The 13,812-nt window shown below is 50.6% G+C and overlaps 2 protein-coding genes and 1 non-coding gene across 4 annotated transcripts in view; 1 reads left to right on the plus strand and 2 right to left on the minus strand.

Moving 5' to 3' along the window:
• Positions 1-1,032: 1,032 nt before the first annotated feature.
• Positions 1,033-10,933, minus strand: SSRP1 (structure specific recognition protein 1). Its single transcript, XM_003275300.3, has 17 exons — positions 10,772-10,933; positions 10,109-10,281; positions 9,504-9,689; positions 8,475-8,580; positions 7,990-8,180; positions 7,656-7,886; positions 7,414-7,517; positions 7,183-7,311; positions 6,699-6,920; positions 5,913-5,985; positions 5,349-5,487; positions 5,151-5,196; positions 3,341-3,470; positions 2,756-2,926; positions 2,470-2,558; positions 1,745-1,931; positions 1,033-1,524 (listed from the first exon to the last, which is right to left on the minus strand). Exons 2-17 carry the CDS (start codon positions 10,160-10,162, stop codon positions 1,453-1,455), a joined length of 2,130 nt encoding a protein of 709 aa, XP_003275348.1. The 5' UTR covers positions 10,163-10,281; positions 10,772-10,933; the 3' UTR covers positions 1,033-1,452.
• On the minus strand, positions 3,900-4,002 carry LOC115834982. The gene has a single exon (XR_004029962.1). It is a non-coding gene; the product is annotated as a small nucleolar RNA U13 (small nucleolar RNA).
• A 2,429-nt stretch (positions 10,934-13,362) lies between the features above and the next one.
• Positions 13,363-13,812, plus strand: part of P2RX3 (purinergic receptor P2X 3) — a 34,293-nt gene continuing 33,843 nt past the window's right edge. The window contains exon 1 of one of the 2 annotated variants that reach the window (XM_030810123.1): positions 13,363-13,682. In XM_030810123.1, the coding sequence (XP_030665983.1) occupies positions 13,564-13,682 (119 nt within the window). In that variant the 5' untranslated portion in view covers positions 13,363-13,563. The remainder of the gene's footprint in view (positions 13,683-13,812) is intronic. The other variant, XR_004029584.1, reaches the window with a different exon arrangement.

Consider the following 13,812-nt stretch of genomic DNA (forward strand, 5'->3'; position numbering starts at 1 on the left):
CCCCGACGGGGCCCCGCCCCTAGCTCCGCCCAGGCCACGCCCCTAGGGCGCTTCATGAATATGCATGAGCCGGTGGAACCCGCGAGTGGGAAGCCTGTGCAGAATTCGTCCCACCGTCGGCAAACAGGCGCGGCCCAGTACTCAATTATTCATGAAGCTTGCAGATGAGGGGCCCGCCCCAGGCTCAGACCGGGGCGAAACTGACGCAATTCAGCCGGGAGCGCTCGGGTAAAATGGCCACCGAGACGACTGCCTAGAGAAACTGCCTTGGCGGCCTCTCCCGGGCCCCGCCGCCTGCACAGAGCACAGTACCATCGAGCTACGCCGGCAAGAAGGTAGCCGCCGGCGGACTGGAGCGGCTTCCTGGTACAACCACCTGAGTGCTGAGAACGCGCGCAACGTGGCCACTCTCCTGTGTCAATTCAGATTTAGAGCCACCGTGAAGAAGTCTGGCAGCTCTGCATTCTTCATTAGTGACCTTTATCTCCTTTTAGGCCCCTTCTCAGACATGGGTTCCTCCCTACACTGAAGTTTGTATCCCCACCTTCTTCCCGTAAGAACAAAAGCTTCACATATACTCCGTACTTTTCTTGCACCCCCACCAGGCTGCAACCACCACCACTCTACACACACGCTCATCCTCCCCGACTCCGCAAGCTCAGGTTTCCACTCCCCCGGCTGCGGGAAGGACAGTCAATCCTGATTTCATTATCGAAAGCCTTGGAAGACCCTTGACTCATAGGTAAGGATGCAGCCAAGAGCTGCCTCCCCCTAGCTTGGTTGGCTAATGGAGTGTAACTGGGAGAGACTTCCTAATCAGATCAGCTCTCATTTCTAGACTCTCAGGTGGCCCATCCGGGCAGAGGCGGGTGAAAACCAATGCTTGTCCAGCCGGGAACAGAACAGGATGTACCTCGAGACTTGCTTCCCGGCTGGCCAGGAAGGCCCTGCCCAGTCTGACCAGAGCAGTAAACACCACCAATAAAAGTGGGAGCAACACACCAGGGCTACAAAGCAAGCATGAGGACATGGTTTCCAAAGTCAGTTCCCTTTATTAAATCATTTTCACAGACCAGAAATACAAAATAAAAGTAGAAATAGGCCCCAGGTAGGAGCTACAGGCCTGGCCTCACATGACCCCTGCTCCAGCAACTTGAACAGGACAAGCAGCAGCTACATCCTTAAGGTCGGGAAAGTAAGATGAGGATTTGGAACCTGCATTGCCCTGCCTCCCACCCTATCTCTTCCCCAAATTATAAACAGCCATCCTTGGGAAGCAGCAGAGTTAAGACATCTCCCCACTGCCCTAGTGACATACACACCAACAGGAGAGCATGTTCAGATGGCACAGAATCCAGGGACTGCATTTCATGAGGAGAAACTGGTACCAAAATATGGGTGGGGAGTCTGGGGGTGTGAGAAGGCAAGCGCAAAGAGAACCTTCCTCCGTTTCTACTCATCGGATCCTGACGCTGAGTCCTCTGAGCTGGGGGGAGTACTGGCGAGTTCTTCTTCTTCAGAGTCCTGAAAACCAAAGGTGTCTTAAGGGAAAAGCTGGAGTCCTGGGTGCCCCACCCACTCTTCAGTGAAGGGCCCGCAATTCCCTACCGCCCCCAACTACAGCACCCACCTTCAGAACCTCAGAATCCCACCATCCACTCCAACTCATTACTCTTACAGACCAACCCCAGACACACATGCCCCTCACCCTGCCCAGCCCACAGCCCCCACATTCCTGCCGCACCTCGCTCCTCCTCCTCTTCTTTTTGCTCTTGTTCTCTCCCGAAGAGCTCTCATCACTAGACACAAACTCTTTGCTCTTGAAGCTCTCGCTTAGTTGCTTTGAGGACGACTTGGATGATGAGCCCCTAGAGGGCGTGGATTTCTTTTCCATCTTTACCTTTACTTTCTTCTTCTTCTTTGACTTGTCCCTGTATTGGCAAGAGGGAAGAGGAGCTGGGCCTTCAGGTCCCCTATCACCATGACCAAACCTCTCCCAGCTTTAACAAGGCCTTTCCCAATCCCAGCCACACAGCCCATTTCACTCTGAACGTAAATGGATGTGTCAGCCTGAAGAGCACCAAGGGAGAGTATCATGAGTACACCAGAAGAATCAGAGGGCACAGCCTAAAGCAGCCCCATATGCAAAACCTACTTGACATTTCTTGCTTTATCTTTTAGAGTTCATGCGAACTGTGCACTGCACTCCATAATAGTATTTTTTTTCGTTCCCCCGTACCTTCAAATAAAATGGTCCAGGAAAATGGGCCATATTTCCCCAGTGACTTGAATGCCCTGTCATGTCACCCATACTTGGGCAATGGCCTACCCAGGTTTGAGAAGCACTACCCTACTGCAGTCAGAAGCATATCTGCTGTCTTTAACTTTCCAATGCTCAACTTCGGCCTGTTAAAAAAAAAAAAAGTCTGCCACAAAAATCAGTGACTGGGCCACGTTCTCGACACTCACCTCTTAGAAGACTCGCCTCGGCCCCCTTCATATTCTTTCATGGCTTTTTCATAGTCCCTCCTGGCATCCTCAGCCTTGCGATCCCACTCCTGTCACACACACAGAAAAAAACAGTGAAGAATAAGACCTCTCCCATCTCCCCTCTCCCCTGATGCAGGCAAAATCGATATAGAAAGTCCCTCCAATGGCTCATACTGCTCCCCGATCAGTCATGAGACTCGCCACCCCAAGAGAGCACCTCTTGCCAGCCCATAAGAGGCATCACCCCTCCTCTGCTGCTACTCACCTCTTTCTTCTCTTTGGACATTCCCTTCCAGATCTCGCCTGCCTTCTTGGAAAGATCTGTGATGCTGATGCCAGGATGGTCTGACTTGATCTTCTCTCGGCTGGCATTGAGCCACAGCATGTATGCAGACATGGGCCTCTTGGGGGCATTGGGGTCTTTGCCCTTCTTCACCTACGTAAGAACCCAAATACCTTCAGCTATTTCCCATAGAACTCACACATTTTCCCAAATAAATTATTTAGATCACTTAACGTGGAGAAAAAGTGGAGGACTAAATAGCATCAGGCGAGACGAGAGCTCCCTAAGGGCAAGGATAGTATCTCCTTCCCCTCTGCAATTCAGTGCCTAGCTTACCAGGACAGAAGCCCATCTCCTAATTCAGACCTTCCAGAAGCTTATTAATCTCAGGGCTAGTGAGAAAAATTTCCAAGAAGATACCCCTCAAGGCTATAATCACTGGCTATAAAAAACAGCCCCAAGGAAGAACAGGTCCTACTGATGGTGGACAGGAGAAGGTAAAGAGAATGCCTCCCACGCCCCCCACCCACTGCACCACACACAGCCCCTCCCATCTACAGTCTGCACCTCTACAGGCTTCTTGCGGCTCTTGCGGTCCTTGGCCATCTTGGCCTTTTTGAGCTGTTTCCGCTTCTTCTCATCCCGGTCACTGTCACCCTCATTACTGGAGGAGCTGGCAGAGGCGTTGCTGTCAAACCTGCCAGAGAACAAGCCAGGCTTAGACTTGAGGAGGGAAGACAGGACCCCACCGCCTCAGGACAGGAGGAAAGCAAATCCAAAGATACCCACCCAAAAGGGGCAAGGGAGGAAGACCAGAGGACAGTATCCACCACCAATCCCCAACACTGCTTCCTCCCATTCACTGAGGTGGCTTCAGCCATGCCCTCTCTAGACCCAGCCACAGCAATTGGTTACTTGATCGGAATTAATGAATGAAAAACAAATCAATGAGCTTCAGCGGATCTCCCTGGGCGTGGCCAAACCAGGTCCTAGTCCATCCCCAGGACACCACAGGCAGAAACACTGCCTCATTCATGCCTGGAACATGGCCCAAATCCACTTCACCACTTCCTTCGGAGTAATCACCTTAATCTACCCTATACTCTTTTTTGTCTTTTTTTTTTCATGTCAGATGGGTAATGTGTCGACGTCATAACAAGGCTGGAGGGTGGCACGTTTCACACATGCACGTAACACCCAACCATTATGTTTATGAACTACAAAAGGATTGGCCCTACAGTCTTCTGATGAAAAGATAATGAGTTACTACAAAAAGAAAACCAACTTCAGTCCAACCCAGTGCCTACCGCTGTAATTGACAGTCTTATCTGATATATGTGAAACTCCTCAAAAAATGCAACTACCTTACTTACACCTGTATGCTGCTGGACAGTTTTCAAGGCACTTTCACAAATATTTGCTCATTACACCTTCATAAACCTTCATAAATATGTGGCAGGCTGAACTAGTGGACTCCTGTTGGGTGTTTTTTTCCTGCTCGACATTCTTTCACAATCCTTCTGGATTAAGAGAGCAGAGTCCCAATTTTCTGTTGGGAACCACCTTGCCCCCACTCAGGAAGGGTTTACCCCAACCACAGGCTCTAAGGGTGGGCACTTGGCCTATTTCTGGCCCATCAGACCCCGGCCCATCCTAATAACTCAGGCTAGAAAGGGGCAGGTAACCATTGTGTTCACTATGCTGTTCACCAAAAGAGGCACTTCTGGTGTTGTTTTAAACCAGTAGGATTAAGCCTGCCCTGAGCTTCTGAGAGTCACTGGGCACCCCATGGGGTAAACCTATTTTTAATTAAGGAAATCGGAAGAAATAGATTTGAGCGCCTGAATCCAGTAGTGTCTGAAGCCAATTAAATCCCCAGACTCCACAGTAACATGAACTTATGAAATTCCCTTTTATATGTTCCCTTTTAAAGTGAGAGTGAGTCACATTTCTGACACTGCTAACAAAAAGTCTTAACCAGTTTAGCAGGGGTCCTACTGCATTTCTACTGATGAGGAAACAGATTCAATGACTTACTTGACCAGCTCTCATTCCCATTCTCTCCTCATCCAACTGTGAACCAGCCCCGACTGGCACATTCAGGGTGGTATGGCCATAGACCCCACTATACTTTTGTGACTTCAAAATATGACTTGCACTTACAAAGCCCTTGACAATTTCCAAAACATTTTCATGTATCACCGCATTGGAGGTCACTCTCCCATTCTAGGTCATATCAACCTTGTGAAGTATGAAAAAAGATGACCACATCCCCTGTCCCAGCTAATGCTGGGACCTGAGAAATGTCCAGAAATCTTCTGGTCCCTTAAGCTTATGGGTCACCATCTTATCCCCACAAGGTACCACCAAAACTCACTCCTCTGCCACATCTTCCTCCTCTTCACCTGGGTTGAATGACTCATCTGAAAAAGGGCACAGGATGCATCAGCTTCTGCCCCAGTGGAAATCCCCCCACCTCACCCAGGCACCCAGCTCTGGCCCAAGGGTGAGTCCAGCCCGGGCCACAGCGAGGAGCGTCTGACCATCCTCGTGCTCAGCACGGAGGCTAACCCACCGGTTTCTTCTCCTGAGTCATCGCTGCTGTCATTGGCATTCTCCTCCCGGATCTTGCCCTCCTCCTTCATCCTCTCCAAGTAGGCATCATGCTGGTCCTCATCAGAGTCGGCATATTCATCGTAGCTTGGGTTCATGCCCTAGCCAGGGAAGAGTTCACAGTGGGGCCAACTCACCCTCGAGCCAGAATCCCTGCACACTCAAAAGCACACCCCCATGCCTGTCAAGTCAGAGCAGCAGCTCCCAGAAGACCTGGGGCTGGATTGTCCACACACAGCCAACGTGCAGGGCCTACGCCCAAGTACTTCCTGCCAACTGGGTTAGTCCAAGCCCCAAGCCCCTCCCTCTCCCAGCCCCACTGGGGGCTCCTGAGGGGCTGCATAGACTGGTCTAAGGTCATGCAGAGGAAACCTGCACCAGGAGGGGGAAAGGGTCACACGCACCTCTTTTTTCTATAAGGGTAAGAAGAGAAGAAAGAGTGAAAAAGAAGCCGGAAAAAATCTCCACCCCTTTCTCCCCTACAGAAAGACCAGGAGAGGGTCTCATCCTCCCGACACGGAAGTACCTCTTTCAATCCTCGGTTTTTGATGTTGAGCTTTTTCGCGTTGACAAAATCAAACAGTTTCCCGTACTCCTCCCTGTGAGGAGACATGCACCATGTTACCAGAGAGGTAGTGCCAACACAGGGGCAGACTAAACAATGTTCTGATTCCATGAGCTGGGGTAGACTGTGGAGCCTGGAGGTCTTGACTATGCTACCCAACCCAACAGCTTAGAAACCCCCAGAGGACAGCAATAAGGCAGAGCCAGAGCCAGACATTAGTCCTGAAAGAACTGCATGGCTTTGAAGAGCTCTGGGAAAGAAAAGGCAGGAAGGGGTTCGCACCTGTTTACCAGAGGGGAGTAAGTATGGGGCAGGGGATGTGGTCATCTTTTTTCATACTTCACAAGGTTGATATGAGGATTACACGTGAAGATGCTTATAAAACGTTTAGTCCACAGTGAGCACTCAATAAGCATTAGCTGCTATGTTCTCAGGCACAAAGCTCATTCCAGGAAAGAAAGAGATAGCATTTCCATCATGGTGGGGAGTGGAGGAGAAAAAAGACCAGTAGTGAAGACATATAGCTTTCAGAATACAGAAAAAGTTTGTTTGTTTTTTAATGACCAGAAAGAAAGCAATGGAGAGGTTTCTAAAGTCTGAGCACTCCAGGGAAAAGGACCAAATCCTGATGTAGCAAAAGAAAAATTCTGCTCCAGGGTTGGAGAGTGCCCCAGGCCATGCCAGCCTTCCTAGACAAAGCTGGCTCGGGACCAGGATGCCCAGGAAGTGACAGGTGGAGGTTCTCACCTCTCAATGCTGCTGAAGGTATACTGAGTGCCCTGCTTGGTCTCAATTTCAAAGTCAAAGGAACGAGTAGTAGTGGTACCACGAGCAAAGTTGACAAAGGAGATCTCATCGAAGCGGATGTGCACAGGTGGCTTGTGGACATAGATGAAGCCCCGCTCCAGTGGGTAGAGCAGTCCTGAGCTTGCCTTGTAGGAACAGGTAATGCACTGGGCCCCTGAGTGCCTGACAGAGGGTGCAGGGAGCCTGGTTAGTGCCAACCTCAGCAGAGGTAAAGGGCATATCTAGCAGCAGCGACACGCATGCTCATGTCCTCGACTAAGTAAACCTCACTGAGCTGTTCTGACAGAGGCGCTGACACCTGTTGTGACACAAGGTCCCATCCAGGCCTCTAACAGGCTGCATTCCCATCTCAGGAAGGGTTTACCAAGGAGACACGGCATTTCCCATACCCAGGCAGGGCAGGATCCCAGGCCCACACTCTCACCCTTGGAAGTTGCCTGGCACTGTGATCTTGCGGTTCACCAATGCTTTCATGACCCGGCTGACCATCTCATAGAGGGATCCTGACATGTTCTTGGTGAGCCGACCCTCAAAGCGCTTCTCCACTTCTTCCCTACAAAGAAAGCAAGGTGAGGTCACAACACTACTGCCTTCTAATGGCACACCTGTCTCCTGCCTGGACAGTGGCAGAAAACGAGTCCAGGGAGACACTCACTCGTTCATGTTCAGAGTCAACGAAATGTCCTCGTCCTTGGAGAAGAGGAGGATCAGGAAGTGGTAGCGAGTTTGGCCTTGCTTGATTGGGGGATCCAGGCTGATCTAGTAAGGAAGAGTACTAATTGACACTCTACAATAACTTGCAATTAACCAGCATAGAATTCTGCACACCAGTGAGATCCATCTACTTAACACTTAGGCAAAAACCAGGATTATCCGGCCATAGGGATTTCTGCTTACCACAAAGAACATCTGGCGCTGGTCCTTGTGGGGTAACAAAAACAGACGCAGTACTGTGGTGTAGGGGATCTTATAGTCAAAGGTCTTGCCATGCAGGTGCAGAAAGGTGGGGTAGATCCGAATGTCATAACGACCACGAGGAGTCAGACACTGCAGCTCCCGGAAGATGCAGATGGCATCTCCCGTGGCTTGGATTACATCCGCCTTCGACAACACATTCTGGGCAAAGGCCTGCAAAAGCACACACTGGTAACCAAGCAGCAGGCCCTGCTCCCAGGCCAGCCAATGCCTGCTCAGCACCATCTGCTGCCAAGGCAACCAGGGGAAGCCTCACCTCAACAGGGTCCACACCATCCTCCTGGGTGGGTGGGACGTAGAAGCGCACCTCCATGAGAGACACCTCTGCGTCATCGTTTTGGTGGAATTCCAGTGTCACCTCATTCTTGCCTGTGGTGCACTGGGACACATTGCTGAGGGGTATCTCAAAGACTGGCTGGTCACCAATATCAAAGGAAAGCAGCTGCCCTGTGAGGAAAGGGCTTATCCAGCCACAAGCTCCTCCCCTTAAGTCTGCATAAGCAATATTCCCACCAAACTGAGTTCCACAGAGACAGGATACTGGGTTTAGCCTGTTTAGACTGTAACCCCAACCCCAAGCACAGTGCCCAGTATACTGTAGGTACTCAATAAACACATGATGAACATGCACACAGATAGGAAATCAGAGACAGTGGCAGAGGGAAAAGAGCAAAACAAGTAAAAGGCTGAAACCCTTCACCCTATCTTCCTCCCCAAATCTCAGTCTTCCCCACGACTCACCACCAAATTTCACTGTCCCCCAGTTCCAGCCCTTCACACAAAGGTCCTTCTCCATTAGCTCAAGGCGATAGTGAGTTTTGAAGAAATCAGAGAGTTTCTCAAACTCCTGTGGGTGGAGGGAAGAAGACATAATCCCAGTAAACCCTGGTGGCCTTAACACCAACTTGAATGTCCTGGGATTATCTATTTCTGAGAAACTGCCCCAAATAGGCTTTATAAGAAATCCATGCTGACTTAGCAACCCAGCTCATGGTTTAAAAGATTGTTGAAAGAGGTTGCTTCTAGCCACTGGATCTGACATTCCTGGTTATGGGCCATCTGACTTTATAAACTTTGTATAGGTATTACTTTAATGAAAGTGGAAATTAAAATCAAATAAAGCCTTTAACTCAAGCAGTTCAAACTGGAAAACAAAACCCCACACTTTAAGACATCAGGCTAGCCAGGCACAATGGCTCATGCCTGGATCTCAACCCTTTGGGAGGCCAAGGTGGGCGATCCCTTGAGTCTGAGAGCTCAAGACCAGACTGGGTAACGTGGCAAAACCCCGTTTCTACCAAAAATTATGAAAAATCAGCTGCGCATGGTGGCAGATATTCAGCATCTGTGGTACCAGATACTCAGGAGGCCGAGGTGGAAGGATTACTTGAGCCCAGGGAGGCGAAGGCTGCAGTGAGCCGAGATTGCGCCACTGCACTCCAGCCTGGGTGACAGAGCAAGGCCCTGTCCCAAAAAAAAAAACACACAAAAAGACATCAAGCTAAGATTCTGAACCTTGATAAAAGCCACAGGCAAAAACTACTGTCTAAATCAAGACAGAAGAAAGTCTTCTGGAGTCAAGGCACACAGAAATTCACAAGACTTCAACGCTCAAAGCCAAACACTGATTGCCTGATGGCGTCACAGCCCTGCTCTAAGGAGCCCAAACTAGCAATCACAGGGTTACATGAGGAAGGAACATCGAGTCTCTAGAAGATTAAAATAAGATGATGCAGTAAAAAGGAGGTTTACAGCCATGGGACATCTCACCGATTCTCGGAAGCCATCATACTTGTAGACATGGCCATTCTTTGTAAGCAGTTTAAGTCCATGGCCCAGAGCAACACGGCGCCAGATGCCTTCTGTTAACTCCCCAGCCTGGATGTTGTCCACTTTGCCTGTCTTGCTATTCTTGAAGATGATGCCCTGGCGGCTCAACCTCAGTCGACCATCATTCTGTAAGAAAAGCAGGCCCAGATGCATGGAGACAGTACACAGCATGTCCTGGGTTCTACAGCTCTACCTAACACACATTCCTGCTGCAAGTGGACTGGCCAGATTATCAATGCAGGAGCAACAGCTGAGGGGGCCAAGGAGTCTAGATTCTAAACCAGACTCTGGTATCTAGAACCTTTAACAGATTCTCAGTTTCCTCATTTGTAAAACAGGAATTGGGAACTGAACAGCATATACGGTCCCTATAACTCTGAGACTATGTCTCAGTATTGCCTTGTGTTGGGGGAGACACGAGGTATACATTATACTGAGTCTTCTTTTTCCAAAATAACGTTACCAAAGCAAGCTCTCATTAATGGACAAAAACTCTACCCTCCTTCCTTCTCTCTACTTGTATCAACTGTCCAAGCCATTCTCACCATGGAGCCTTTCACCTCCTGATAGACGTCGTTGAACTCCAGTGTTTCTGCCATCTCGACCCCTGCCTGTGGTGGCCTGGGCAGAGCCCCAGGCTGCACAAGGGAAACCAAGTAAACTGGGAGCTGGGCCCCAACTCCTCAGTGAGTGTGCGGATGCTCAGCAGGTTGGGAATCTGAATTCAAGAGGAAGACAGATAAGCATGAAAGGCAGCACCTCGCTGTGCTCACAGATGGAGCCAGGTAGCAACTCCCAACTGCGCCTGGATGTCTCAGGATTTCCTCTGCCTGGAAATCTACAGACGGACGCTGCAGTGCCCGAGGGTCCAGGCCCAGGCCCGGGTGGAGAACCGGGCCTGGAATACCGCTGACACCCAACCCGACGCCCGCTCGGGCCGCTCCGGCGGGAGCCATGGCAACGAGCAGCGGAACCCCAGGGTCTGCCCGGAGTCCGCACCTCGCACGCGCCCCAATCCAGCTCAGAGTGCAGGGTTTCCCTCGCACCGCTCCCACCACCCCGCGACCCCAGACCCACGGTTCACCCCCGCCCCACAGAATGGATTCGCCCGCTCCCCGCGGTTTCGAACGCGGAATGGTCCATGTCGAGCGTCCCGTGGGGGAGCGGGGCCCCTGCCTTCCAGGGACCGGGGGACGACCACTACCTACCTCCTCAGGCTGCAGCCTCGCGAGGGCCCCGGCGCGGGAGGTGGGCTCTCTGGGGGGATGCGGGGGGGCGCGGGGCGGGGGATGGGGGGGACACCGGGGAAGCTTTTCCCGCGTGCGCGGCCCCGCGTCCCGCCACCGGAAGCCGCGCACAGGCCATAGAGAAGACGAGCTGGCTAGAGAGACGCGAGCCGGGCCCGCCTGCGAGACAGTCGCATAGAGCGTCAGCGACTCTGGAGGACCTGAGGGAAGGGTGGTTGCCGTGAAGCCTCTCTCACCCGGCTGGAATCGCCTAGAAAATGTGTGTAGGGATCTTTAGAAACTACAGACACTTCTTCAGTCGAGACTAGATACTAAAGAGAAATTGTGTAGTTTTATTGTATCAGACTTAGTACAGGGGTGGGGTGGGGTGGGGGTGTGTATTGGAATGATGCGTGCCCGTTTCGCTGCAAAATAGTTTCTGTGTCATGGAAAGGAGTCTATGGGACAAGAAGAAAAGTATTTGAACAGTTGTGGGAAGAAACGACCTCTCCCACTGGCTGCGGAGAGTATGCGGGTGTTGGTGTCATCGTGGGTGCACTGCTTTCTGGCTGAACTGTCAAGTTCACTGTCTATACCCAAAATTTTCACATCCCTAACCGAAAATTATAGGTACCTCCAAGAGGCTGGCAAACGGCCGTATCCAGTTCAAGTCCTGATGTCAGATTCACCTTGGAGCCAGAACTGATTTGAAATCATATCATCCTGGGGTTGCAGAAGCCAGGTCTCCCCCGTATAATCCCAGAGTGCATTTTGCAACATCAGAGACCAGACCTGGAAAAGATGTTTTAGTTTTTCTACCCCAACCTCCTTTTACTGATGGGAAAACTGAGAGCCAAAGGGGAGTGAGTTGCCCAGGGTCTCAGTGCGTTGGCAACAAGGCTAGGACCCAGACCTCCTTGACACCACCAGTCCAGTTATCTTCTGTCATAATCACAGTGACTGTATGTGCACAATGACTATTGATATGTGTCCTAGGTGAAGACATTAGTACAGAATATGTAAACTCAAGATTTCCCTGACAATCAGTACACCAGCTTGCTAACTCAATCCTGGGGTAAGAGACAACAGGAATGCACCCTTCTCCCCTGAACTCATAGCTTTAACCTCTGAGTAGTGGCTATTCCAGCATTATCTAGCAAAATAAATTCAACTGGGTTTAACAAAGAGATATTAAGGGCCCATTACTACTTTAGCACACTTCTCGGATTTGAGGAAACTTGAACAAGGTGAAAACATCCCCGGCCAGGTGCGGTGGCTCACACCTGTAATCCTAGCACTTGGAGAGGCCAAGGCGAGGAGATCACTTGAGGTCAGGAGTTTGAGACCAGCCTGGCTAACGTGGTGAAGCCCCGTCTCTATTAAAAATACAAAAATTAGCCAGGCATGGTGGCAGGTGCCTATAATCCCAGCTACTCAGGAGGCTGAGGCACAAGAGTTACTTGAACCCAAGAGGCAGAGGTTGCAGTGAGCTGAGATCATGCCACTGCACTCTGGCCCGGGTGACAGAGCGAGACTCTGTCAAAAAAAAAAAAAAAAGAAAGAGAAAAAAAAAAAAAGGAAGGAAGGGAAGGAAAGAAAGAAAAAAAAAACCCAGCCCCAACCTTTCAGGAAAACATAATCTAACAAATGATTTTGATAAATAAACTGACAGTTTAAAAAAAAAAAAAGAAGTTGGCACATATACACTATGGAATACTATGCAGCCATAAAAAAGAATGAGTTCATGTCCTTTGCAGTGACACGGATGAAGCTGGACTCCATCATTCTGAGCAAACTTTCGCAAGGACAGAAAACCAGACACTGCATATTCTCACTTATAGTTGGGAAATGAACAATGAGAACACTTGCACACAGGGTGGGGAACATCACACACGGGGGCCTGTCATGGGGCGGGCGGAGTGGGGAGGGATAGCATTAGGAGATATACCTAATGTAAATGATGAGTTAATGGGTGCAACACACCAACATGGCACATGTATACATATGTAACAAATCTGCATGTTGTGCACATGTACCATAGAACTTAAACTATAATGATAAAAAAAAAAGCAAAACAAACAAAAAAAGAAGTGCTAACTGCTATGCTACAGGTAGAGCAAAGCTCATTACCAACTGGAGTTAGAAATATGTGACTCTTTACTCATCACACCCCAGAAGACCCAGAAAAACTTTCAAGAGACCCTCTCCCCCTGACCCATGCCACCGGGGGCAACTCAGGAAAGGAGACGGCTGCAGAACTGGGTGGAATTTGGCAGACACTCAGGAATGAAGGGATCCTTAGCTCAGGCAGGTTGTTAGGTGACTGGGGGATGGGAAATTGCAAGGGGCTTTAGGGAGAGCGTGAGCAGCTGGTGAGCTGGGATGAGGATGCTGCAGAAGAGAACAGAACAGAAACAGTAGACAGAGTGCAGATAAAACATTAGTCCCAGAGGGCTCCAGCCAGCTACATCCCAGGCAATCAGGAGCCCAGGATTGGAGACCCCACCCCTGCTGTGACATCACAGGGGAGTGGGGTGGAGACGAACAAAAAGGGGGTCCCCCGCCCTGGTCCCGGCCTCTTGGAAGCCAGAGTATCAAGAGCAGAGAGAACCTGACTAGGATTGCCTGGCTTAAAGGGACAGGCTCCCCATTCCTCCGACCCCTCTAAGCTGCCCCCTCCAGGTCGTGATCTCATCTCCCTGTCCTGTAGGACCTCCCTCTCCTGAGGCCACCACTGGGCCCCCTTCTGAGTGTCCCCTGAGCACTCTCTCAGCATGAACTGCATATCTGACTTCTTCACCTATGAGACCACCAAGTCGGTGGTTGTGAAGAGCTGGACCATCGGGATCATCAACCGAGTAGTTCAGCTTCTGATCATCTCCTACTTTGTAGGGTGAGTCTGTGGCCCTTCAGGTCCCTGGTGGGGTGGGCTGCCTGGCATCCCATCTTCACCCTCCTGCCTCGGTGCTACCGTCCAGCTTCCTGAGCTCCTCCCCTCCTGGGAGAAACAGTTTCTTCTGTGG

This window comes from Nomascus leucogenys, chromosome 4, assembly GCF_006542625.1.
Source record: "Nomascus leucogenys isolate Asia chromosome 4, Asia_NLE_v1, whole genome shotgun sequence".
NCBI classification, from domain to species: Eukaryota; Metazoa; Chordata; class Mammalia; order Primates; family Hylobatidae; genus Nomascus; species Nomascus leucogenys.

What these genes read in the sequence shown, in the direction of transcription:
- SSRP1 (XM_003275300.3), bottom strand. Translation starts at nt 10,162, where the DNA reads ATGGCAGAAACACTGGAGTTCAACGACGTCTATCAGGAGGTGAAAGGC. An exon ending in ATGGTGTGGACCCTGTTGAG is followed by an intron (nt 7,887 to 7,989) that starts GTGAGGCTTCCC and finishes GTGCTTTTGCAG; the next exon opens with GCCTTTGCCCAGAATGTGTT. An exon ending in GCCGCAAGAAGCCTGTAGAG is followed by an intron (nt 2,927 to 3,340) that starts GTGCAGACTGTA and finishes GTTCTTACGTAG; the next exon opens with GTGAAGAAGGGCAAAGACCC.